The 26,521-nt window shown below is 51.0% G+C and overlaps 2 protein-coding genes across 2 annotated transcripts; both read right to left on the bottom strand.

The window, feature by feature from the left end:
* Window positions 1-2,419: 2,419 nt before the first annotated feature.
* On the bottom strand, window positions 2,420-19,479 carry PIGS (phosphatidylinositol glycan anchor biosynthesis class S). The gene is made up of 12 exons (XM_056127274.1): window positions 19,421-19,479; window positions 19,038-19,177; window positions 18,850-18,961; window positions 14,900-14,989; window positions 12,494-12,585; window positions 8,772-8,979; window positions 8,362-8,504; window positions 7,382-7,496; window positions 5,563-5,708; window positions 4,645-4,745; window positions 3,066-3,276; window positions 2,420-2,745 (listed from the first exon to the last, which is right to left on the bottom strand). The coding sequence occupies exons 1-12, from the start codon at window positions 19,452-19,454 to the stop codon at window positions 2,470-2,472; spliced, it is 1,668 nt and encodes a 555-aa protein (XP_055983249.1). The 5' UTR covers window positions 19,455-19,479; the 3' UTR covers window positions 2,420-2,469.
* A 2,258-nt stretch (window positions 19,480-21,737) lies between these two features.
* Window positions 21,738-26,243, bottom strand: ALDOC (aldolase, fructose-bisphosphate C). The gene is made up of 9 exons (XM_056127153.1): window positions 26,089-26,243; window positions 24,419-24,542; window positions 24,115-24,326; window positions 23,869-23,923; window positions 23,617-23,777; window positions 23,427-23,510; window positions 23,023-23,197; window positions 22,692-22,891; window positions 21,738-22,173 (listed from the first exon to the last, which is right to left on the bottom strand). The coding sequence occupies exons 2-9, from the start codon at window positions 24,528-24,530 to the stop codon at window positions 22,078-22,080; spliced, it is 1,095 nt and encodes a 364-aa protein (XP_055983128.1). The 5' UTR covers window positions 24,531-24,542; window positions 26,089-26,243; the 3' UTR covers window positions 21,738-22,077.
* Between the last annotated feature and the right edge of the window lie 278 nt (window positions 26,244-26,521).

Below are 26,521 nucleotides of genomic sequence, written 5' to 3'. Positions count from 1 at the left end.
CCCCGCCCCGGCCCAGGTGCCGCCCCGCCCCGGGCCCGCCCCCGGGGCGGCCCGCCGCCGGCCCCGCCCGCTTGCGACCCGGCCGGGCAGGTCCCGGATCTGCACACCTTTCTTTTATTTGGGGTCACACCCGGCGATGCTCAGGGGTCCCTCCTGGCTTTGCACTCAGGAATCACTCCTGGAGGTGTTCAGGGGCCATACGGGATGCCGGGGATCGAACCCGGGCCAGCCGCGGGCAAAGCAAACGCCCTCCCTGCTGTACCATGGCCCTGGCACTGAATTTTTACACCTTTAATTTCCTGCTCCTATCCCTTCCCTTTGTCGTTGTTGCTCCCGAGAAAGGTATGAAGAGGGGAGGAGGGGTGTGGCACACACCTGGCTTGTGAAGTTCCCATCTTAAGCTGTGGTGCTGGCTGGGGGGGCAGTTTCCTGTGGGGCCCACCTTTACTGGCGGTGCCTGCCCACGTGCTCTCCAGGAGGGCACTCTTAAGGCATACAAGGTATGTCTGCGGGGCTCACCAGAGGCCCCACTTCCTGGCCAAGGTGCTCACACCTTTTCCCATGCCTGGCTGTCCCAGCCTGTGGTGCCAGCAACCCTCTCAGCTTCAGGGCTGCCAGGGCTGTCTCAGCATACAGGGGCACGAAGGACATAAACTCCTAATACCTCCCCTATGCATGCAGGCAGGTGCTCTGAGCCTCTGCACTACTACTCCAAACTGAACCCCGGATTTCTTCAACCATGTGGGGCCACACCTAGTGGTGATTGGGGGTTGCTCCCGTGGCTTTCAGTGGCCAAAAAGTCCCAGTTTCAAACCTGGGCCTCTCACACACTAAGCATGGGCTCAGCCCTTTGAACTCTCTAGCCCTCTCCATTTGCTGACTGCTAGCTACTGTGGGGAGAGGTCCCATCTCCACAACTCACTGTGCCCTAGCCCTACTCACTCTGCCCTTATATCTGCCCCTCAAAGGCTTTGCTCTTCCCCCAGATGGCCTCATTCTTCTTGTTCCACCTCAAAGGCACATTTTTGAGGGGGTGGAGGTGCGGAGAACACCCTGTGGTGCTCAGGCCTTCCTGTTGGTTTTGTACTTAGGGGTCACTCACTGCTGGAGATGTCTGGAGGACCAAAGAGGTGCCAGAGACCAAACCAAGGTAACAGCTGAAGTGGCCATACACATGGCCTTACCTCTTGCACTATCTCTGCAAGCCCCGAAAGACCGCATGCAGCCAACCTTGTCTGTCTGGATCACAGCACCGCATAGGGTCACTCCAGAGCAGAACCAGGATCAGCTCCTGAGTACCACAGCATGTGGCTTCAAGCCCTACCCCCCAAAAAACAACAAATCAATCTAAAGGGGCTGTGCTAAATGCCTAGCCTCTCCTCAGTTACTGAGGAGTATTAGTTGTTTTATTGCTGAGCTAAGAAATCAAACCCAGGACCTCATTCAAGTGCTCTACTACTGAGCCACAACCCTGGCCTTAATGAATTGGTAACCGAGGGCCTCCACTACTACAAGCCATTCCCTCCCTAATCCCCTGCTAAACAGCGCAGAAGTAGATGCTAACAGCCCCGCCAGGAAATTCAGGAAATGCTGAATGGCAGCTGCCTAGGTTTCTGGACCAGAGAAGCACAAGGGGCATGAGATCAGATGGATGCGAGCTGAGGGAAGGCGGAGACTAGGCAAAGGTTACGTACCCCTGAAGAGGAAGAATGCAAAGGATGTATGCTCATACTTTCCATCATTTCAGTTCACATTCAAGCCACGTTTATTGAGGCCCAGAATAACACACACACACACACACACACACACACACACACACACACACACACACACTCTCACTCAGCACACGACTTCTCACGACCGCCTCAGCAAGTGAGGTTATCATCAGTGCCATTGTAGTGAGAGACTGAGAGACAAAGTAGTTTCTCCACAGCACCCCAGAGAAGTGCTGGAGCAAGATGGGTCCCCATCACCATTAGCCTCCCTGAAAGGACTCTGGGTACCCAGACTGCTGCTTCATGGACTCCTTCTGATCAAGCCAGACCCAACAGGAGTGGCAGCCCCTCCACGGGAGTGGGGGAGCAGAGGGTGTCAGGGCACCTTCAGAGGGCTTGGAGAAGTAGAGCAGCAGGCGGGGTGCAAGTTCCACACAGGGCTTCCCCAGATGCATCCTCTCAGAGCACAGGGACAGCGATGGACAGAGAAGATGTCCCAGCAGTGCCTGTCCCCCAGGCTGAGAGGCAAAAGCCTTCAAGTTGGAGCCAGATAATGTGACTCTGGAGAAGAGGGGAGGGAGGGGAAGGGAGGGGAGAGCAGGGGAGGGAATCCCAGGATGGAGTGCTGTGACTGGGCTGGAGGGCGACGGGCAGGAGACACAACCAGTAGCTGGTGGCAGGTCCTGTGAATGCTCCTCTCCACCTTACACCGCACGCCAGCCAAAAGGCAGCTTCTCCGGAGACGCTGCCCTGCTCAGTCTCTCTTCTCAGGCTTCTTCCAGGACTTGCGCATCTCTAGAAAGATCTTGACCAGGGACAGGAGGATGGGCACAGCCATGGGCAGAAAGAGCGGGATGTAGATAGCAAACTTCTGGTCATCGGGGAAATAGAGGAGGTGGAGGAGTGAGGGGTCGAAAAAAGCTCGTTCTGAGGACGTCACGGCTTCCTGGCTGGAGGTGAAGGCAGAAACCAGGTGCCCTGAGGCCAGCTCTTCGGCCGCCCTCTGGACGGCGGCCACAGCCCGGTACACCTGAGAAGCAGGCAAGGGCATTACAAACTAGGAGGCATTTGGGCACAGGAGGGAGCTGGAGGCTGGGGGCATCCTCTGAAGTACATGAGAGGTTCCCTGGAGTTCACCAGGCTGCAGGGGGCCAGTGTAAAAGGGGGTCGGATTTCCTCAGATTCTGCTCAAAACCTCACAGTCCGACTGGGATCTGGCAGGGAGCCGCTGTCAGAAACTCTAGAAGGCAGGCGCGTCCACTGACATCCTGGACCTCATCGGGCTGTCCGAGCTCTGTTCCCGCCACCCTCCTGCCCTCTGCCCATAGGACCCATCCCTGACCACCTCACCTCCGAGGCCACATCGTCCTTGATGACAATGTTGCTGATCTTTCCCAGAAGCTGGGCCAGGGAAGTGAGAGTGGACGTGGCCGTGGCCAGGTTCTCCACGGTCCGCGCCCACAGCAGCCGGTCCACCTCCCAGGTCATCAGCCCTCCACTCAGAGGCCCGAGAAACAGGCAGTTTGGGGGCATTTGCGGCTGGGGAATTCCAAAGAGCAGCCTGGAGGAGTAAGGAAAGAGGGTCAAGGAGGCAGGTGCAGAGAGGGTGGAGAAGGCAGCAAGGGGTCCCAGAAGGACTACTAGTGACTTTCAGCCGAACCCTGAGGGCTGCAGGAAAGTAGTAGCTCAGGGCCTTGGGGGACGGGGGATGGGGGTGAGTGGTACCAGTGATGTAATCAGAAACCCCAAACCTCACTGCAACCCATGTTTTCACTCTCACCTATTTCTACACGATTCTAAGGCCTTCTTGGAAAAAGCTTCCGTGGCTAAAATACTGCTGATGGCACTTTGGCTAATTCTCTCGCCCTCTTTAGACAAATAAGACTCCAGAGACTCAGTTCGTGGATGGGCCAGGCCCACTTCAGACAAAGCAGGCCTGTAAGTGCCTCTCTGAGCTGGACTCGGGCAGCCATCACTCACACCTCAGAAGCCCCCTCTCCTGACTAGCACAGGCACAGCCCCAGACTCCTCACAGAGGCAAACTCTTATCAGCGGGTGAGTTAGCACAGGATGGGGCCAGAGATGTGACTCAAATGATTAACGCACAGGCCTTGCTTGTGTGTGGCCCTGGGCTTGATCCCCAGAACCGTATATGCATCCCACATCCCAGCACTATTAGATGTAGCCTGGTGGCCCCGGCACCTTCAGCAGTGGCCAAAACCAAAATGAAATAAATAATAACAAAGAGAACCAAGGAGTTCAAAGGGCAAGTGTGCAGGCTACGCAGGAGAGTCCCAGGTGCCATCCTTGGTCCCTGAGTAGTCAGGCTGTTTTTGTTTCTGTTTTTTTGGGCCACACTTAGCAGTTCTCAGGGGTTACTCCTGGCTTTGCACTATGGAGTCACCCCTAGCGGTGCTCAGAGGACCAGAGAGTATGATCAAACCCAGGTTGGCTGTGTGCAAGGCAAGTGCCCTACCCAGTTGTACTATTGTTCCAGACTCTGAGTAATCAGGTTTGACTCCAAAAACAAAAATTTGAAAAAGGAGACATGGGCCGGAGAGAGAGTACAACGTACAAGGAAGACACTTGCCTCGCGTGCTATGGACCTGGCTTTGATGCCCTGCACCACATACGGTTCCCTAAGCACCGCCAGGAGTTTGGCATAAGGGGTGCCAAACATTCAAACTGGGGGGTGAAAGGCAAGCACCTTGACTCCTGTACTCTCTCCAACCTCTATTTTCTTTTTTTAAGCACTATTTTCTTAAGAACCCATAATCATTCCCAGTGAACCTGGCCCTGGTGAGTCTGTTTCTCATGAAACAGGTTTTGTCAGCACTCATCCATCCTAGAAGGATGGAGCTGTGCCTTGAAACCTTTCTGGGTTTCTGTGTCCTGCTAAGAGAGACGAGCAGACGGGCCGGGAGCTCACCGCAGTTGCGCCAGGAACACCTCCATCACGCGCACCATGTCCACCTCCACCTTCACTGGCAGCTCCGAGCCATTGTAGGCTTTGGGGTCCACGTTGTAGACCTGAAAAGGCACACGAGGCTGCCCACAGCCAGCCAGGACCGTGTGGACACACTGCCCTGCACACGCTGGACACCCTGAGGGAAAGGGAAGTCCCAGCCTGCGCCCTTCAGAAACACCGGGACAGTTGATGCTGTTTCAAGATCTGCTTCTCTCGGATCCTAACTCTCACCTTCGAAGGTCCCCTCAACTGGCCACTGCAGGAATTTTACATAAATGGCCTTCATGGCCCCCTTCAAAGGGATATTTTTCAACTCCATTTTAGAAATTTCTATGAGAAACTTCAGTCCAGGTGAGGAGACCAAGTTCCCAAGTTGCCCTGTGGACTCCCACACACAGGGGCGAGTCCCAGATGATCAGAGGAGTCCTCAGGACATGCACACTGCAGCTGCACATGGATCACAGCACAGAAAAACACTGACAGATGCAAACAGCAAGGCCTGAGAGGCTGGAAAGGGCCTAAGAGGTGGTACAGGGGACAGAGGTGATGGCACTCACTCTGCATGAAGCTGACCCCAGTTTGCTCCCACACAAGGGTCCCCGAGCACTATCGGGTCACTCTTGAGCACAGAACCAGGAGTATCTCCTGAGCACAGCCAGGAATGGTCCCCAAACAACAAGAAATAAAACCAAAACCGTAAGGAGCAGCAGGGTTGGCATAGGCGGAGTATGTGTGCCAGCGGTGCCCTCCCCTTCCCAGTGTCAGCCCACCCCTCCCACAGGCTCTGAACCCCAGCGGACACGGAAGAACAGCAGGAATGGTCTCGGGGAACACGGTCTGTCCCTGGAGCCTCTGGGATATACTCAGTGTGCCCATTACCATGATGCCACCCCAGCGGGGACTGTGGAAGGCGTTGGTGGCCACTGGAGCTCCGTCCTTGTCCTGAATGTACAGCGGGGAGTGGGCCAGTTCAGGGACATAGAGCAGGAAGTTGAGCACAGGGTAAAGGGAGGCAGCACTGGATCCTGCGGAAAACAGAGAAGGGGCACACAATGAGAACACAATGAACCTAGTGCCCTTCCAGGGAAGTGGCGAAGGAACCCGTCACTCGCTCTGGGCCTCAGTTGTTTCCCCAGCAGACAAGCACTGGGGGCAATGCTTCAGTTCTGAGTTTTATGGTAAAGCCACCTGAGATGTGCCACACAGAGGAAGGGCAGTCCTTAGCCCGCAGAGGGCCCTGGACGCTGGCTGCCTGACTGAGAGAGTTTTCTCAGCCACTCCATGTCATGCCCGTATAAGTTGGGTTTTGTTTTGTTTACTTTTTGGGTCACACCCAGCATCCTGGCTCTGCACTCAAGAATCACTCCTGGCAGTGCACAGGGGATGTTATGGGATGCCAGGGATCAAACCCAGGTCAGCCGCGTGCAAGGCAAACAGCCTACCAGCTGTACTATTGCTCCAGCCCCTGCCTGTATAAGTTTTATGCACACGTATCACCTAGGCCTCATTGTCAGTTCCCGGCTCACTATCCTTCATGGCTAGCCATTCACAGTGGTTCACCTGCAAGCTCTTACTGTGGTCCTTCACGGTAAGTTGCCTGCCCACCTCCTGGCCTCCCTTGCCTGCCTCGTCTTTGGCCACTCCCCTGCAGTTCAGCCACACACATTCTCTGGGCTCCTTGGATATCTACGCTCTCATTCTTCTGCACTGAGGCCCATGTTCCCTTGCTGAAATGCCCTCCGCTCTCTGGACTCAGCACTGCCATCATACAGCAATCCCTTGGCTAATACTGCTGAATGAAGGAAGGAAGCAGTCTGCCAAGGTCTCTCGTGTGCTGCTCCTCCATACCCCTGGGAGATGAAATGAGATTGCACAAGTAGTGCCAGGCTCACCTCAGCGGCCTGCATGAGAATTCTTCGGCATACCTCATCTTCCTAGGTCCTATCCCCCAAAATGAAAAAAAACTATAATACTGGGGCAGATGGATAGTACAGTGGGTAGGGCTCTTGCCTTGCATATGGCTCACCCGGGCACCCCTGAGTCCACCAGAAGTGATCCCGAGCCCAGGGCCAGGAGTAAGTCCTGAGCATCACCAGGTGTGATAAAAAAATTGAAAGTCCTGTTTATTCAGGAGGGGCCTGAAAGACAGTATGGTGGGTAAGGCCATACTTGTCTTCAACACAGCCAACATGAGTTCAACCTCTGGTACCCCTTCTGGCTTCCAGAGCCTCCCACCACCACCCCAGGAGCAAGTCTGGAGCACAGCCAGGTGTAAAGGCCCCTAGAGAAAAATCATGCTGAGGCTAAAGCAATAGTATAGCAGGTAGGGCACCTGCCATGCATACAGCCAAATCGTGTTCTATTTCTGGCACTACATACGGTCAGGAGTGATCCCTGAGCACTGAGTCAGGAGCACACACACCCTGAGCACTGTTGGGTGTGGCATAAGCCTCCCCACAACCACCCAGAACAATCATGTTTAAGAGGCCAGAAAGATGGTCAAAGGGTCGAACAGACACTGCATGCAGGAGACCGAGACTTAATGCCAGATATGGTGCCAGTAGGCTTCAGCTCATACCCTCAGGTTAACCACCCTCCCTCCCAGGAACCACTCTTGTACTCCTGCCTCCAAGCCTAGGCAGGGCCCACAGCATCCCTCCCACGCCTGGCAGAAAGACCCTTCCCGCTCCAGGCTCACCCAGGCGGGACTCCACGGGGTTGATGACATGCGGGAGGCTGTGTGCAGCCAAGTAGTAGCTGGAGGAAGCTGCATCAAAGCGGGGGTTGACCCCCAGCATGGCATAATAAAGGATCTGTATAATGAAGAGGGAGGTTTATTCAGTTGATTTCTATTTTACTCTGTCTAGGGTGAGGAAAAAAATAGGGTTGAGATTATCTTAAAATAGGTGAGATAAAATCAAGTTTGAGAGAAAAGAAGCATAAGGGAAAAAAACAAGGTAGAGCAAATATAATAAATATGCCCTTTTGGATATTTTATCATATTTTATTTTATCAGGGTTTTGTTTTGTTTTTAAACAGCCTAAACAAAGAGAGAAACAAATGGCACAATTCAGGGTCCAAAAGATCAAATAAAGTCAGTTATTCACAAGTAATCACTTCCAGTCCCAAGACCTGGCAAAAATGTCTCCCTCTCTGAAAGGACATTGTGTGACACAAAAGGCTCCATTCTTCACCTCTTTTTTCGGAGCTACATCAACATATTTCAACATTTCAGCAAGTTGGTTTTAAAAAAAAACAGTAAATTCCTTAAGGATGGGACAACAGTTATGGAGGGAGCCAGTCCCAGCGGGACCCCCACGGAGGGAGAGCAGGCATCAGAACCACACGCACTCTCAGTGGGTCCCCAGCGAGCAGCCCCCTCGCAGCCGAACGCAGGCCGCACTTGCACACGTGATCTGGATGAAGAGTGAAAAGAATGGGGCAGCAGAAAGGGCGCCTCCGCCTTGAGGGCTGGAGAGACAGTACAGCGGATAAGGCGCTTGTCTTGCATACAGCAGATCCGGGTTTGATCCTTGGGACCCCTGAGCAAGGCCAGGAGGAATTCCTGAGTGCAGAGCCAGGAGTAAGCACCGAGCATCGCCGGGTATAACCCCAAAACAAAATATAAATTAATAAATGAAAATAGAAGGATGCCCCCAACCCCCAGCCCTGTCTCACCTGCGAGTCCACAGAGATGTTGCCCGCGACACTGAGGGCGTCCACGAAGGGCTGCACGTAGTGCCTGACTGCCCCCTCGATGTCCCAGTGGACTTCATGGGACTTGGGGTCTGGGTTGAGCAAACTGAAGGTGATCTCATAGCCTACGCAACAGGAGGGAGGGAGGTCAGGGGCACCGCTGGGGTCATGGCAGAGGGGCAGGATGGACCCAGGGGTGAGCAAAGCTTCTTCCGCTTTAGGAATGGGGCTCGTTAGCCTCAGAGGGCCAAAGAGAGGCTACAACAGGGGGAATGTTGTAGGTGTGAAGGAGAAGCAGAGGCCCAGGAGGACCAGAGGGAACCATGTGCACGCAGACTCCCCTCCTGCTCCCTGCAGCCTCTCTCCTCCCATGGGAGAGCCCTGCCGCCTACCCAAGCTGGACTTCAGCGGCCGCCTCTTATCGGAGCTCCACTTGTCCTCTGAAAGGTGGTCAGCCAAGGCGGCGGCAAGCACATCCTCAGCCAAAGACATGGCTCTGACAATCTCCTTTACACGGAGGTCAATGAAAGAAAAGGCATGATGGTGCAGTGTTCCCCGGGTGAACGCCGTCCTTTTGGGTCCAATGCAGCTCACCATGTCCTGTGAGGAAGCAAGCAAGGGACAGGATGGCCACGGCCCAGTGAAGCATGGAGGAGATCACGCTGAAAACCTGGCCACTGACCAACAGGACTACACCTCTCTTTGGATTTGTGATCAACACTTTAACTCTGCATTTCTGAGCTACAGGTATCTATGGTGGTTTCACTTCCAATCCCTTCTCTTCCCCAGTAGATATGTTTGTCAATACTTTCCATATCCAGAAAAGAAGTAATGGCAGCTGAGCAAAAAAAAAAAACAAAGCAGAATAAGGGGCTGGAGTGATAGCACAGTGGGTAGGTCGTTTGCCTTGCACACTGCTGACCCGGGTTCAATTCCCAACATCCCATATGGTCCCCTGAGCACCGCCAGGAGTAATTCCTGAGTGCAAAGCCAGGAGTTACCCCTGTGCATTGCCAGGTGTGACCCAAAAAGCAAAAAAAAAAAAAGCAGAATGAAAAACGCAGAATGAAAAAAGTCAATGGCACATAGCGAAGAAGCAAGTCGAGGAGCATTCACATTACAGGGCCCAGAGGGATGGGATCGTCCAAAGGGCTAAGCATGAGCACTTGGTGGGGCACCTGGCACCACACCACTGGGCATCTCTCCCAGCTCTCGCCAAACACACACACACACACACACACACACACACACACACACACACACACACGGTATCTCTCTTGGTTCCCACCAAACACACAATGTTCATAAACAATGTTCGCAAAACAGCAGAAGTATTTTGTAGAATAACACTGTTTTGTCCTTCCTGCATAACCTCAGATTGTTTAGGTTTATTGGGTTGCTCCCAACACAGTGCTCCCATTCCTCTGTGTTTATTTGTAACTTCTTTCTTTGTGCTCTGTTGACTTGTAAATATTGTTTTTCTCTTCTCCCTAAGTCCTTTGCATAGTTTATTCAGAGCAATGTCCTTTTTGTATGAACACAAGAAGACAGTATATGCTATGCTTTTGTAATGTGACTCAGTGATATTTCCCTCCTGGGCATCTGTTCTCTCACCTAAGCCTCAGCTGCCTTTACTTCCAAGCGGGGCGCCCCCCCCCCCCCCGCCCCCGATGGAACCAAGGCAAGCAGTAAGCTATGTGCTACGCTGGCATTAAGATGGGCTCGCCACAGCACCATAATGCTTAACTATAAGTTAAGAGCTTGGTCATAGAAAAATCCTGTCATGATCCAAAAAGTAATAACTAGATTTGGACCCTGCTAGGGTTAGGAATGATTAATCTGGCCTGAGCGCTGTAGTCTGAGTCTGTGGCAAGATGTTCCCAGGAGAACTGCCCTATAAGCCTCAATGTTATCTCTTACTGTGTCCATACAAAAATAACTAGTATTAAGATGTTGATAGTTATTGGACTAAGGAAAAGAGAAAAATACCTTAAGGGGTATTTTGCAGTAGGGCAGTCAGGAAAGACTTTGGAATACCTCTTAAGTGGTGTTCCCTTTGAATTTGGTGGGTCCTCAGGAAGGGCTTTCTTATGTTGATCTGGCTACCAAACTGGGTGCAGTGTCAGCCCAGAGTGCTGGAAGGTTGGAGAGACAAGAGAGCTGGAGAGAGCAGGGCAGCATGAAGGACTGTGGAGAGGCTAGCAAGGGGGACAGAGAAGAATGTACAGGAGCAGGAACGTGGGGGAGGGGGGGAGAGAGAGAGAGAGAGAGAGAGCGCGTGCACAGGCTGCAAGATGGAGCGTGGAGAGAAGAGCGGGAGAGACAGGAGGAGAGTGGAATGAGGGGAGCCTGAGACTAGAATGGGAGGCTCAGAGGCTCAGAGAGACTGGGGCAGATGCATGGGGAGAATGGAATAAACGGCATCTGATCAATCAACCAGCCCTCATCTCCTCCACCGTCTGCCCCATGGCCCGGGCTGCCCTGGGTGGGGGAGCGGCCCCAGGCCCCCCAGAACCTGGGTGGCCAGGGGAAGAACTGTCAGGACAACCGCCCAGCCACCCCTCGAAAGATTTTTTACAGTATTTCTAATAAAAAAGGAGACAATCCAAATGCCCACAATATCAAAATTGATAAATTATTGTCTATCTAATGAAAAAGCAGACAGTTTAAAATAAACTCATTAGGATCAATGTATTATCATGGATGATTCTCTCAAATACAAGTGATAAAATGAAAACAGACCAGAGGAGAGAGTTTGCGTGTAGATTCCCCACCTGTTCCCTGCCACCTCATAATTAACAACCTCATAAAACCCTCATAATTAAAGTTGCAGCACAGGTGCTCTACTATTAATGTTCAAATATGTGTGAAATGAGGGAGTCTAAGTATAGGGGCCAGAGAAATGGTTCAGAGGGCAGGAGCTCAAGCATGTGGGAGTCCTGAGTTGGGTCCCCTGGCACCACATGATCCCCCAAGTACCACCGAGCGCAGCACCTGAAGCAGAGTTGGAGTGGCACCTCTTGGGTGTAGCCCAAAAGTCAAACAAAACCAAAAACAAGATAAGTTGATTTATTCATTTATTTGGCATTTTGGTTAACAACAGGCGATGCTCAGGGCTTACTTCTGGCTCTGCACTCAGGAATTACTCCTGGTAGTACTTGTGGACAATATGGGACGCCAGGGATCGAACTCAGGTCAGCTGCATGCAAGGCAAATTCCCTCTCCATGGTACTCTTTGGCCCCTAAGTTGTTTTTGTTTTTTTTTTCAGAGATACATTGTGCTAAAACTTGAGCTAGCTCAATGGGGAGAGCTCACACTCTGTAGATGGAGGCCCAGGTCCAGCCCCCAGTCTGGCCCATGAAACCCTGCTGGAGAACAACCTCTGAACTGTCATCCCTGAACACCTCCTAGTGTGGAGCAAAATCCAAAAGCTTGAAGTAAAATGGTACCAATGTGGTCAGCTGGGGCTGAAAGGGAATGGGGGTAAGCAGAGAGATTTGGAAGTCCCAACCAGGCCAGATTACAATAAAAATGTTCTTTTGGTGGGGTCGGGGAGCCTGTACAGCAGGAGAGGCAGCCAGCCAGCATTCGATCCCTGCCAAGTCAAATGGTACCCCAGCACTGCGGGAGTAGAGAACCACAAGTAAGTGCTGAGCACAGCTGGGTATAGTCTCAAAACCAAATCAATAAAAATGATCTTTGGGGGGCCAGGAGCTAGCTCAGTGATCTGGAGCATATGCATGTGCAGTGATCCCAGGTACCACAACACCCCCAACCACTGCTGAGTGCAGCACTACAGGCCTCTCAGCACCCCAGCACCGCAGGGTCTAAGCAGAGAACCACCTGGTCTGGTTGGCTGAGTATCATTGGAATCCTGAGCACTGCTGGGGAGCTGTCCCCTGCTTCTCCCCCTTCTTCACCCCCAAACAGTAAAATGAAATGTTCTTGGAGTTCACAGATGTGGCTCAGGCAGAGCACTTGCCTTGTGTGTGTGCGGCCCTGGGTTTCTTGTTTCTTGTGTGTGTGTGTGTGTGGGGGGGGGGTGCTCCAGAGTTAGGGGAGAATGAGCTGCAAGGACAGGCAATGGCCCTGCAGCCTCTTTGCTCGGCCTACCTTTGGGAGAAGCGAGGATCTCTCGTCGATGATATACACGGTCAGGGAGCCCTCAGCTTGCTGCTGTGACTCAGATAACATGGCTTCTGCCTCTGGGGATGGAAGCAGGCGGTCCATCAGGAACAAATACCTGTTCCCTCTCCTCTGGTACCCTCCTCCCACCACACTCCGCTCATCCCAAAGCCAGGTGTGGCCCTGCTGAGAAAGTCTTGCTTCCCCAGAGAGATTTTGGAGTTGATCCATAGGAAGGAAACAACATACTTAAGAGTCAAAGGAAAAAGGGCTTCATATTAAAATAGTGTGATCAGCTGTAGGGGCAAGGTAGGAGGGAAACTGAGGTCACTCACTGGTGGTGGGACATGCACACTGGTGAAGGGATGGGTGTTGGAACACAACATGACTCAAACTCAATTACTTTGTACCTCACAGTGATTCAATTCAAAAGTTAAAAAAAATAAAAGAAAATAGTGTGTTCTATGACAGTGAAGCTAAAGGCATCTTTAAAGATGAAACACCACTATCCCACTTCTGAAACATGGGGTTGGAGCAATAGTACAGCTGGGAGGGCATTTGCCTTGCACACGGCAACCCGGGATTCAATCCCCGGCATCCCATATGGTCTCCTGGAGTAATTGCTGAGTAAGAGTCAGGAGTAACCCCTGAGCATCACCGGGTGTGATCCAAAAAGCACCCCCCCACACACACAAAATAAAGAAACACCACTGATCAAGCAAGTGGAAGCAAAGATAAACAAATGGAACTATATCAAACTAAGAAGCTTCTGCACCTCAGAAGAAACAGTGACCCAATACAGACACAGCCCATGGAATATAAAAAATTATTTACCCAATAGCCATCAGATACGGGGTTAATATACAAGATATATAAGGCACTGAATAGAACTTTACAAGAAAAAAATCCAACTCCATAAAAAAATAGGGGAAAGAAATGAATAGAACCTCCCTCAAGGAAGGAACACAAATGGCCAAAAGGCACAGAAAAAAATGCTCTACATTGCTAACCATAAGGGAGATGAAAATCAAAACAACAATGAGATATCATCTGGCACACATCAAAAAGAACAAGAACAACCAGTGCTGGTGTGGATGTGGGGAGAAAGGGACTCACATTCATTGTTCCTGGGAATGCCAACTGGTCCAGCCCTTTTGGATAACAATATGGACATTCCTAAAAACACTAGAAATTGTGCTTCCCTATGACCCAGCAATGCCATTTCTGAGAATATACCCCGGGAGTGCAAAAACACTCAGCAGAAATGAAAGCTGCACTTTTATGTTCGTTGCAGCACTGTTCACAATAGCCAAAATCTAGAAACAACTCGAGCACCCAAGAACAGACAACTGGTTAATGAAACTGTGGTGCACCTACACAATGGAATATTACACAGCTGTTAGGAAAAAGTCATGAGAAATCTGCTTATAAATGAACGAACTAGAGAGCATCATGTTGAGTGAAATGAGTCAGAACGAGAAGGACAGACATAAAATGATTGTACTCATTTGTGGGATATAAAGAATATAGTATGAGACTAACAATCAAGGACAGTAGAAACAAGGAACAGGAGGACTGGTCCATGGTTGGAAGCTTGCCTCAAGTAGTGGGATAGCGGGCAGTTGGGATAGAGAAGGGACCACTATGAAAATGATGGCTGGAGGGACCGCGCTGAATGGGAGATGTGTGCTGAAAGTGGGTAAAGGACCAAACATGATGACCTCTCGGTATCCGTACTGCAAACCGTAATGCCCAAAAGTAGAGAGAGAGAAAGAAGAAAAGTACCTGCCATAGAGGCAGATTGGGGGAGGGGAGTGGTGGGAGGGACACTGGGGACATTGGTGTGGGAAATGTATACTGGTGGAAGAAAGGGGGTTGGAACATTGTATGACTGAAACCCAATTGTGAACAGTTTTGTAACTATGTATCTCACAGTGATTCAATTTTTTTTAAAGGTGTGAACAGGTTTGAAACACACCTTCCATAGGTAAGGCTCTTGTCTTGCACACAGTCAACCAGGTTTAATCCCCACCATCCTATATGATCCTGTGAGCCCCACCAAGAGTGATCTTCAGAGCCAGGAGTGATCTCTGTCCACTCTGAGCACAGTTTGGTGTGATCCAAAAACAGACAAACAAAAACACCAAACAGCCAGGTTGGAGAGATAGTACAGCAGGTAGGGCATTTGCCTTGCACACAAAAGACCCAGGTTCAGTCCCTAGCATCTCTTATGGTCCCCAAAACACCATCAGGAATAATTCTTGGTTGCAGATCCAGGAGTAACCCCTGAGATTGCCAGATGTGACCCCCTACACCAAAAAAAAAAAAAAAGAAAAAAAAAGAAACCCAAGCCCCCACCCCCATCCATGCATAATGTGATGGTCCCTCTGGTACCTTGCACACTGCCCAGTGACAGAGCCTCTTCTTCATGCTTCGAAGCAATCCGGTACTCAGTGCGAAAAAGGCATTTGATTTTCATTTTATCTGAGAGGAAAAGGAAGATGCACGATGCTTTATTTGGCCTGGGTGACACACCTGCTGATGCTCAGGGCTTACTCCTGACTCTGCACTCAGGAACCAATCCTTGCAGTGTTTGGGGGACCTATACATGGTGCCAGGGATTGAACAGGTGGCATCAGCTACATGCAAGGCAAGTGCCCTACCCACTGTATTATCCTTCTAGCCCCAGAAGAAACATGATGGGAAGAACAAGGTCAAACCTTGCACATAATCTCAGTCCTAACACTAACACTGGCATCTGAGGACAGCAGCAAGAGCAGCTATAGTCAACTCTAATGATTTCTACATAGGACACAGAAACACACACACACACACACACACACACAACACACACAATACTTCACCTCTTCCACCTATCTAGCTCTGGCCTCTATGTATACACCACCTTCAATCTGCAGTTCTGCATGGGACACACAGCACACAACACACACACACTTGACCAGAAATCCATTACAATACCCATTAATGGGTAAAAAGAAACCATATAATTATTTTAATAAGTGTCTTCCAAAATTCAAGTCAATGGACATTCCTGATAAAAGCAAAACACAGGGCCAGAGAAATAGTACAGGATGTTAAGGCACTTGCAGTGCACACCACCGATCCAGTTGAATCTCCAGCACAGCACTGAATATTGCCAGGAGTGACCCCTGGGCAGAGTCAGGATTAAAGAAAACCCAAACACCCAAAACACACAAGGCCATGGAAATGGCTATGGAGTGCGAGGCTCGAGTCTGAGCACCCCAGCACCACATGGTTCCACCAAGCAATGACAGAAGTGTCTAGAGCACCGTACCAGAAGTTGCGCCAGCACTAGCAAGAGGGCCCCCCTCCAAAAAAAGTAAATACATTACAGAAATCAAGCTGACAGTACCTGTAGCACTGTAGCACTCTCCTCCCGTTGTTCATCGATTTGCTTGAGTGGGCACCAGTAACGTCTCCACCGTGAGACTTGTTGTCACTGTTTTTGGCAGATCAAATACACCACAGGGAGCTTGCCAGGCTCTCCAAGAGAGATGGACGAATCGAACCCAGGTCGGCCACGTGCAAGGCAAATGCCCTATCCGCTGTGCTATCATTCACTAAATCATCTTCACACCACCCAACATAAAATAATCAGCATTATGTTTTATGTCATGATACAATAGGAAGTACATGACACCAACTCTATTCTTGCCCTCTAAAACAGAATATTCAATCATGTCCCAAGAGCTAACTGTGAGTTTATATGAGATACGGAAAAGAGAGGAATGGGGGCTGGAGCGATAGCACAGAGGGTAGGGCATTTGCCTTGCACAGCGGCTGACTGGGGTTCGATTCCCAGCATCCCATATGGTCCCCCAAGCACTGCCAAGAGTAATTTGTGAGTGCATGGGCCAGAAGTAACCCCTGTGCAACGCTGGATGTGACCCAAAAAGCAAAATAAGGGAAAGGAAAAACGAGTGACCCACCAAATCCAGGATGTGAATCTTCTATAGAAGCCAATGACCTGATCTCTCTAACAAAACATTAACATGCATGGAAGCAGGCTAGGAAGTACAGAGCATGTAGGCTGCACTGTCTGGACTCATCTCCTCCCTGGTCCCTCACACACCAATGAGATGAAGCGGCTCATGGAGCCCCCTTGCTGATTTAGCCTTCATGCCCTTACATGGGAAGTGATTCAGTTTGTTGGTCAAAAGTTCAAACACTGAAGTCAGGCTAGGATTTAAAAACCCAGGTCTGGGAAGTTGGAGGGATAGTACAATGGGTAAGGCATTTCCCTTGCATGTGGCCAATCTAAGCTCGATCCCCAGCAGCTCATATGGTCCTCGAGGCTGCCACGAGTGATCGCTGAGCACAGTGTCAGGAATAAGCCTCAAGCCCTGCCAGATGTGACTCCAAAAGAAAAAAAAAAGAGAGAAAGAAAACCCAGCCCCACCCTAAAACATGCAATTTTGGAAATATTAAACTGTTTATTTTTCATTATGAAACGAGGGTCATGATGGTTGGGGTTAAATATATGTAAAGTGCTTTCCCCTATTTTTTGGCACACAGTGTGCAATAACTAATACTATCGATACTGACTCATTCTGGTCCCCTTTCCCAATGAACCTGTATTCCTTCACATCTTTTCTTTTTTTTTTTTTCTTTTTGGGTCACACCCGGAGATGCTCAGGGGTTACTCCTGGCTCATGCACTCAGGAATTACTCTTGGAGTTGCTCAGGGAACCATATGGGATGCTGGGAATCGAACCCGGTTGGCTATGTGCAAGGCAAACGCCCAACCCGCTGTGCTATCGCTCCAGCCCCCCTTCACATCTTTTAATAAAGCCTACCCCAAAAAAAGTACTCAAAAACTAGACTGAATTTTAAAAAATCAAGCCTCTCCAGGATGCAGAGATAGTATAGCAGGTCAGGTGCTAAACTTGCAAGCAGCTGACGCAGATGGTCCCTCAACACTGCCAGCACTAATCTTCCATGGGCAGAGCCAGGAGCAAGCTCTGAGCACAGCTGAAAATGGCCCCAAAACCCAAACAAATCAACGAGCCCTTCTAAACGTCTGCTTTTCTTTTCTGCCCAGATTGGGGTTGGGGGTTATTCAAGATAGGCCTGCACTCTTATCTCTGAGCAAGTTCCATCATGATTTATCTAAGACTTTCTCCCCTACTTATGAATTTCTGAAACCATTATTAACTTCTTAATTATCCCTAACTTCCTGGAATGTGAGGAAAGTGGCTAACACTTCGTGAAATCTTTGTCATCTGAAGGTCTGTGTACAAACCTGCCTAGATTCCAAATGCTATATTCCTTCCACAACACCCACTTCCTGCTCAGCCCCACAGAGAACAGTAATTGCTTTTGATCAGGCAGATTTTCTTTTGCTTTGGATTTGGGAACCAAACCCGACAATGCTCATGGCTCTGCATTCAAGAGATCACTTCTGGTGGGGCTGTGGAGAGTCTATGGGGTGCCAGGAATGGGTAGGCCACATGCAAGGCAAGTGTCCTGCCAGTGGTACTATCCCTCCCATTCCTTGATCAGGTATTTTAACTTTTTTTTTTCTTTTTGGGTCACACCTAGCGATGTTCAGGGGGTACTCCCGGTTCTGCACTCAGAAATTACTCCGGGTGGTGCTTGGGAGACCATATGGGATATTGGGGATCAAATCCAGGTCCGAAGTGTGCAAGGCAAACGCCCTATCCGCTGTAATATCTCCTTGGCCCCAAGTATCTTAACTTTTGTGAATAAAACTGCCCTCTGGTGAGAGAGCTGGGGGCTACGCAACAGCTTTGCATGCAAGAGAACAGATCTATCTGGAGCTACACAGGGCTCAGACCTCTGAATGAAGGGCTCGACATGCTCCACTACCCTCCCCCCAAAAATGCCCTGTAACGACTGATACTAGATTTCTCAGTGCTGGGATAGAGGTGAGAATCACTATCAAAAGTGTTTGGCAGACCGGGATTGGAGCAATAGCATAGTGGGTAGGGCGTTTGCCTTGCATGCAGCTGACCAGGGTTCGATTCCCAAGATCCCATATGGTCCCCTGAGCACCACCAGGAGTGATTCCTGAGTGCAGAGCCAGGACTCAGCCCTGCGCATCACCGGGTGTGACCCAAAAAGCAAAAAAAAAAAAAAAAGGTGTTTGGCAGACCGTGCAGTGCCAGGGATCTAACTGGGGGATTGTAAAGCTTATTCTCCAGTCCTTTGGGCCACCTCTCCAGAATTAATACGTTTTTAACTACCTTTACGGGACACCCATGCTCCTCTGACCCAGTCCGGATCTGGAGTGAGTCAACCACTAAAGCAGTGCTGGACCTCATCACCCCCCAAGAACTCACATTTCAGAGGAATTTCCTGCTCTTGCACAGAGGTTTCAGGCAACTTCTTCAGGTCGTGCGGGTCCAAGGACCCCCGGGCAAACACAAGCCTGATGGGCACCATTAGCCGGAGCTTTGGGAAGGAGCATCAGAGCCATCAGCTGCGTCTCCACCAAGCCTCGGCCGTCCCCCCGCCCCCAATTTCTCACCTGCAGGGCATTAAGCCCACTGATCTCCAGGTACGGCAAGGAGGCCCGGTAGGTCTCCGTGGTCTTCCACCAAAGCGGCAGCCCCAACATGATGGCCACCGCGGCGAAGAAGAGGGCAGCGCGCTTGCCTCGGACCACCTCTGCGGGAACGGGGGAGAAGCTGAGGCGCAGGCTCCGCCGCCGGCCCACCCCCGGGGGAAGCCCGGGTTACTCCTGGGCTCTGGGGCCCCGACCCTACGGGGCCCGTCCGAGACCGAAGAGATTACTCCCGACACCCACGACTCCTGGTCCCCGAGCCCCCCGCCATGTCGTTCATCTCCATCCCCGCCTTCCTCCCTCGGAGCCGCGACCCCTGGGCCCCTCCCCGCCGAATCCCACCGCACCTAGCTCGGCGGCTTTTGCCCTGGCGGCAGCCATGCTGGCTCCCGGCTGAGCGGCGTAAGCTTCCACCAATCGGAGACGCGCGGGGAGGAGGGAGGGGCCGCGGCAGCGACCGCAGCCAATCGCGTGCGGCACCCCGGAAAGGCAAGAGGGGGAGAGGCAGCGAGGGTGGGCGGGGCTCTCCTGGACCCTAGCGGCTAGTTTGAAAAAGGTTTTGTGCGCGTCTAGGGGCGGTGGCGCGTCTCCGGATTCCCGGACCTCGGAACACAGGACTGAGTACGCCCCACGCACGCCCACTCCCAAATCCAGTTTTTATCCCTGTAAAACGGAGATATTGAGAGGCTGGAGAGTACAGCGGATAGGGCGCTTGCCCTTCACTTGACCAACCCAAGTTCTTTTCCTGGCGCTCCATCTGGTCCTTGAGCCCTGCCAGGAGTGATTCCTGACTGCAAAAGTCAGTAATAAGCCCTGAGCACCTCCGGGTGTGGCCCAGGCTCTCCTCCCCGCTGATAAAAAAAAAAAAAAAAGAAAAAAGAAGAAAAAGGAAACGAAAAATGGAAATATTAAAATAAGGTCATTGACACTTTCAAACATCAGTGATCACCAGCATTTTTGGCCATCCCTATCCGATCTAGAGCTTTCAAGCCTTAAACCTAAACATGGCAAGCTAGTAGTACCTTTTTAGCATGTCTGGGTCATTCTGTTGCTTTTTATTTTTATTTTATTTGGGCATGTGGGAAATAGAACTCAGGACCTCACACACAAGGGAAGTGCTATACTGCTCAGCTCTACCTCTGTACTCTGGTATTTTTAAATTCACTTGCATTCATTTCTTATAAAAACCTGGGTGCCTTAAAAGTCTTTTGACAGTTTGTAAACACACTGGATCCTGATCATTTGGGTTCAAATTCCACTACCTGAATGTGTCTGAGAAGTGTGTTTCCTCCTTTTAAAACGGAAAGAGTAATAAAGTATCTCCTTTATAGAAATCTCTTATAATAAATAAATATAAAGTGATTATATAATGGCCTGACAAGAACATACAGAAATTAGTTGTTTCTGCTAGTGATAGCACAGCAGGTAAGGCGCTTGCCTTGCACACAGCCAACCCAGGTTCAATCCCTCGAACCCCATATTCCCTGAGACCGCCAGGAGTGATCAAGTGCAGTCAGGAGTAACTCCTGAGCACCACCAGGTGTGGCAAAACAAACTAACAAAAAAAAAAAAAACAGACTTGTTTCTGTTAATATAAGATTAGGTCACCCTGGGCCTCTGTTTTCATACTGCAGTAATTAGCTGGGTAGAGCATTGAAAATTCACTCTACACAAAGCACAATCTCCCCAGTTCACATCATATATCCCCAGCAGGTTGATAATGTGGGGAAAGAGCGAGTGATACACACTGGTGTTCAGTGGCTACTCCTGTTCAGTCCCTCCTGATGGGCTTGGGAAGCATGTAGACAGGGGATCAAGCCCTGGCCTCTTACATGTAAAACTTGTACTCCATCCCACTGAGCTATCTCTATTGCCACCTACCCCTTCTTTCTTCCAAGGCATCTCACATACAAGACATTTGATCTCATTTCTCTCTTTCTCTCTCTCTCTCTCTCTCTCTCTCTTCTCTTTACCTCTGTGATTAAAGGGTTAAAGTTCAGCAGGTGTCTCCCAGGGCTGCCTATACACAGACTTTCATTCACATTAGGCCTCTCTCATCCCCCATCTGCTTCAAATGCTAGACAACTTCCAGGATACCCCACTCAACATACAGTCCTTAAGCCTTGCGGGACTTTTCTTGGTGGGAGGAGCTCCACCAACTGCTCCCCCAGCAGTGGTTCCCCTTGTCCCACGTCTGCCTGTGGCTGCAGCTCAGCATCTCTCTGATGCAACTCTCTCCATGATGTCTGCAACCTTCCATAGACCCACACTCCAGCCTCAAGCATCAATAGGTCAGAGACTAAATTGGGAATGGCCACGAATGTGTTCCTCTCCCATAAACTTAAGGCACAGTAAAGTGCAAAACCCTCTTGTGTTGGAGTGACAGTATAGCAGATAGGGCCTTGCACATGGCCAGTCTGGGTTTGATCCTCAACACCCCATATGGTTCCCTGAGCTCCTCAAGGAATGTTCCTTGAGCACAGAGCCAGGAATAAGCCCTAAGCACAGCTGGGTGTGGCCCATAAACAAACCAAAAACAGAAAAACACCCCTTCCCCTCCACATCCATAGTAGAGGGTCAATAGACAATAGAAATGGGGAACTGGGAGGTGGCAGGTTGAGGTGTACAACACAGAGACAAAATAGCATGTTTTGCTACATTTATTTGCCATTTGCTATGTACTCCAGGCATGGGTTGGGTCTAGTGTCTGACCCCAGGAAAAGCTATCCCATTATCAGAAACTATGGGGGCTAGCAGAGGCACACGGAAAACCCAGGCAACCTTCTCTTATTTCTAGAAAATTCTCCTGCCCTTAGTCATGTGAGATTCCCTATCCTCTGATCAAGGGTCCCAGGTACAGCAATGGAAGAGGAAGAAGAAAAAGGAGATTGATCCAGGGCTGGGCGCAAGTATCTTTGCTCTGACTATCTTGGCCTTGGCCTATAACTACAAGGCAAAATTGGGTTCAGGTGGCAAGGCCAAGGGCAGTGGTCTACATGGGTACTCAGTAGGCATGGTTGGCAATGTAGAGGGACTGGGCAGCTGCTCCACTGTCTTCTCCACTGCCTTCATACTTGCCCTGGGCTGCAAGCCCATTCACCTGCAAAAGAAAGATGGGGACAGTAAGCAGGCTGAGGCGGCCCATAGGGACAGGCTGTCACTTCTTATTTTTAATTTTATTGAATTACCATGAGATAGTTACAAGCTTTCATGTTTGAGTTATAATCACACAATGATCAAACACCCATCCCTCCACCAGTGCACATTCCCCACCACCAACATCCCCGGTATAACCCCCCTTTCCCGCCCTCCCCCTGTCTCTATGGCAGACAATATTCCCCATACTTTCTCTCTACTTTTGGGCATTATGGTTTGCAATGCAGATACTGAGAGGTTATCACGTTTGGTCCTTTATCAACTTTAGGCACACCTCTCCCATCCCAACCGATTCCTCCAACCATCATTTTCTTAGTGATCCCTTCTCTATTCCAGCTGTCCTCTCCCCAGCCGCTCATGAGACAGGCTTCCAACTATGGAGCAGCCTTCCTGTAGGCTGTCACTTCTAAGTGCCTCCTGCAAACCTAGCTACACACTCCCTCACCACCTCTAGCCCCCAACCTCAGCCCGCTTGATGAACTCCTCTGTGGCAGCCCCGGCATTGTCCCGTTGTCCTCGCCAGGCATTGAGTGCAGAGGCCTGCAGGGCACGCCCATAGGAGAAGGTGAGAGCCCAGGGTCGGGGAAGGGGACAGCGGTTGATGGCGTTGAGGTTGAGTGATGCCTCCTCTTCACTCTGACCCCCAGACAGGAAGGTCACTCCTAGGGTGGAGAAGAGAAGCCAAACTATTGGATCATTTCCTATTTTTTCCAGTGTCAAAGCTCTCCAAATGTCACAGAGGCTATTGAGGATGGGACTGAGGGATAGGAGAAAGTGAAGAAGCAGGTGGTACCTGGGACTGCAGGGGGCACTGTGCGACGCAGGGCAGTGACTGTTGCCATGGCAATCTCCTCTGGGCTATACTTAATGGGACAAGCATGGCCAGGTGTCACCATGTTGGGCTTGAGCAGGGTCCCCTCCAGGTACACATGATGGTCACTCAGGGCCTTATACACAGCGGCCAAGACCTGGGAATTAAGAGATTACGGAGGTTCTTGGATCCGGCCACACACCTGTCTATGCTGTCTCTGTGGAAGTTGGCATGACTGTCCGGTTCAGCACAAACTCAGACTCAGATCTGTTCTGGTATTAACTGAAAGAATACTTGGGGCAAGGGCCGAATCTGAGCCTTTGAGCCTTTAACTCTCCTGTCAGGCTGTCCCTACAGTACATGCCTGTGCCCCAGTGTGGACTCACCTTCTCTGTCACGTACTGGCAACGTTTGAGGTCATGGTCTCCATCGGGCAGGATTTCAGGCTCCACAATGGGAACAATGCCATTCTGCAGGTAAGAGCACGGGAGTGTGGGAGGGGCTGCAGTAGGGCGGGAGGAAGCCCTGGCACCCGCTCCCATCCAGCACCCATCTGTACCTCACACAGACACACACCTGCTGGCAGATGCTGGCATAGCGGGCCAGCACATTGGCGTTCTCCAGAATGGCAAGTGCTGAGGGCGTGCGCTCGCTGATTTTCAGCACACAGCGCCACTTGGCAAAGTCAGCACCATCCTTCTTGTACTGGGCACAGCGTTCCAATAGTCCATCCAACCCTGCAGGTATAGTGCCAGCCTCATCACTTTGTCTTTGCTAGTGTCAGCCACCCAACAAACCCTATCATGTTAAGGCCCACCCATCCTGTACCTTGGGTGGTGGTTTCTCCATTGGTCCCCGCTAGAGGCACTACACCCTTGTCCACCTGTAGGCGAGACAAAAGCAGATTTCTCATTATACACACACACACACACACACACACACACACACACACACACCCCTCTTTACTCTGGCAGGATTCCCAATACAGTACACACACACACACACACACACACACACACACACACAAACAGCCTATATTCATGCCCAACTGTCATCCACAGTCAGTGGCTGCACCTTGATGCCCACGACAATGCCCTTCTCCTGGATGGTACGGATGAAGGGGACACCATTATCATCTTTTTGGTAGAGTGTCTCGTGGAAGAAGATGACCCCCCCGATGCACTTCTTTACGCGGTCATCGGCACTGAAGAGGACCTGACGGTACAAGCGGCGGTTCTCCTCAGTGTTTTCCACCCCAATTTGGCTCAGCCGTTTGGCCATGCTGCCTGGATGCAAATTGGAAGGGGGTACAGTCATCCCCATGGCTCCCTGGCCAGCCCAACCCTACTCTGCCACAATGACACAGGCCCCCACGTACCTACAGATTCATCTGCAGCCAGAATGCCTTTGCCTGGGGCCACAATCCGGAGGGCAATATCAGACAACTCCTTTTTCTGCTCAGCAGAAAGGGCTGGGTACGAATGGGGCATGGTGGCAGCTCCCTGAAATGTAGACAAGACATGAAGCCTGGACCCCATCTACTGCCTCCTGTTTTCTCTTCTGCCATGTAGGTCAAGTGGCTCCACCCCTTTCCCCAACAAGCACAGGGCTGCGAACAGGACAGCCGTCCTTGGCATGGGCCCTAGGCATCTAAGTGGCAACAGCCTCTTTACCAATGAGCAGGCTTAGGACCCCAGTTCCAACATCTTTTGTCTCTGGTGGCATCTTTCCCAGACTTGGGGAAGCTGAAGGTTGGGGGTGGGGAAGGGGACAGCGTCAGAACTACAGGTTTTCTCATGAAAGTGCTGACCAAGTAGGATACCAAACCTACTCTCTTTCTCAGTTTGTTTTTTATTTGTTGGGTGGACACATCTGGTGATCCTCAGAATCTACTTCCAGATCAATATTAGAGGTCACTCCAGCATGCAAAACATGTGCTCCACCAGTCCCTTGAGCCTTTTCCCTGGCAACACCAAGTCTACTTTCATTGAACTAGGCTCTTTATTTTTTCAGGGAGGCATAAGTCTCCCCCCCTCCCCCCCATTTTTTGATCCTCACCAGAGCTTGTAGAAAAAGTTCCTTACTTCCAAGACTTCAGAATAAGGCAAAACTACCTCTCCCCAGGATTGAAGAGATAATATAGGGGTAAAGACACTTGCATTACATGCAACTGATTACGGTTCAATCCTCAGTACCATATGGTCCCACAAACACTAGGTGTGACCCTGGAGCACAGAGCCAGGGGTAGCTCTACTGGGTGTGGCTCCCAAAACCCCAAGATAAAAAAATAATTAAAAACAGGAAAAGAGATACAGGAAGAGCCAAAAGGAGCGGAATCTAGGGGTGGTTAACAGTGAGACAGCAAGAAAATAGTGGGGACTTAATCTAGGAGAGAGAGCAGGCTGAAAATAAAATTCAGGTGGGGCTGCAGTGGAGAGACAGAACATCAGTTATGGCACTTGCCTTGTATGTGGCCAGTCAGGATTGTATTCCCAGAACCACTTATGATCCCCAGAGTCCTGCTAGGTGTTATCTTTGAGCACTGAGCTAGGATTAAGTCCTGAGCACAGTCAGGTATGGGCACCCACTCCCCTCAAATTAAACATTTAGGGGGCTGGAGCGATAGTACAGTGTGCTTGCCCTGCACACAGCCGACCAGAGTTCGACCCTGGCTTTCCATATGGTACCCTGAGCATCACCAAGTGTGATCCCTGAGCTCAGAGCCGGGAGTAAACCTGAGTACCACCGAGGTGCACCCCCCCCACACACATGCACACACAAAATTAAATTAAATGATGTGGATGGAAAGGTTCGCCCCAAGGAAAACGCCAGGAGACAGGAGGACTTGGGATTGGAAAAGCTGAGGTCCAAACTGGAAAGGTAAGAATGAGGGGTGTTGTCGGGGAAGCTGAACGTGGAGTTTGGAATAGAAAGGTCCCAAAGAACTGAGAAGGCACATCCAGGGGTCCCCAGGAGGAAAGACTGCAGGGAGATGCACCCGGGAGAGAAGGGAGATGCTAAGCAGTCCGGCTTGGGCCCAGGCCTCACCTGTGTGCAACACAGCAGTGGCAGCCGCGGTAACAGGTCAGTCAGAGGAACAGCTCCGCTCTGACAGGCAACAGCCCAGGCTCCTATAAAGAGGCTGCGGTGCCGCAGAGCTACGTGAGACTCGCCCCCTTCCCCGCCCCTGCCTCTTTACCAACCACCCTGGGAGGGGGAGGGCGCCCACTCACCGTAAACACGCCCCTGCCCGTGATTGGGGGGCCAGTGGTGAGGCCACGCCCACATGGGCAGAGCGACGAAGTGGAGTGACTGCCCCGCCAGGACCTCTGAAGCTGTTGTGGAATGTCCCCCTCCCACCTCGTGGAGCCCTGCCACCAGGCTCCGGAGGCAGGAAATGGTCTTGCCCTCGTTTCTGCCACAGCGGCTTTTGCCAAGTGTAGAGCACAATGCTGGCTGTTGGGAATCAAGTCTGATGGAG

The sequence above is a fragment of the Sorex fumeus genome, unplaced genomic scaffold (assembly GCF_029834395.1).
Source record: "Sorex fumeus unplaced genomic scaffold, SorFum_2.1 ptg000063l, whole genome shotgun sequence".
Classification (NCBI taxonomy): Eukaryota; Metazoa; Chordata; class Mammalia; order Eulipotyphla; family Soricidae; genus Sorex; species Sorex fumeus.
Note: the sequence above shows the minus strand (reverse complement) of the source record. Positions and strands in the feature narration are given on the sequence as shown.

Bases quoted from the DNA above. Each gene is read 5' to 3' on its own strand.
- PIGS (XM_056127274.1), bottom strand. From the start codon at position 19,454: ATGGCTGCCGCCAGGGCAAAAGCCGCCGAGCTAG. The intron at 12,586-14,899 runs GTACCAGAGGGA...TTCCATCCCCAG, and splicing joins GTCACTGGGCAGTGTGCAAG to AGGCAGAAGCCATGTTATCT. The intron at 8,980-12,493 runs GTAGGCCGAGCA...GCTTCCTCACAG, and splicing joins GATCCTCGCTTCTCCCAAAG to GACATGGTGAGCTGCATTGG.
- ALDOC (XM_056127153.1), bottom strand. From the start codon at position 24,530: ATGCCCCATTCGTACCCAGCCCTTTCTGCTGAGCAGAAAAAGGAGTTG. The intron at 23,511-23,616 runs GTGTGTGTCTGT...TCTTACCTGCAG, and splicing joins ATGCCAGCATCTGCCAGCAG to AATGGCATTGTTCCCATTGT. The intron at 23,198-23,426 runs GTGAGTCCACAC...CTTAATTCCCAG, and splicing joins GCCAGTACGTGACAGAGAAG to GTCTTGGCCGCTGTGTATAA.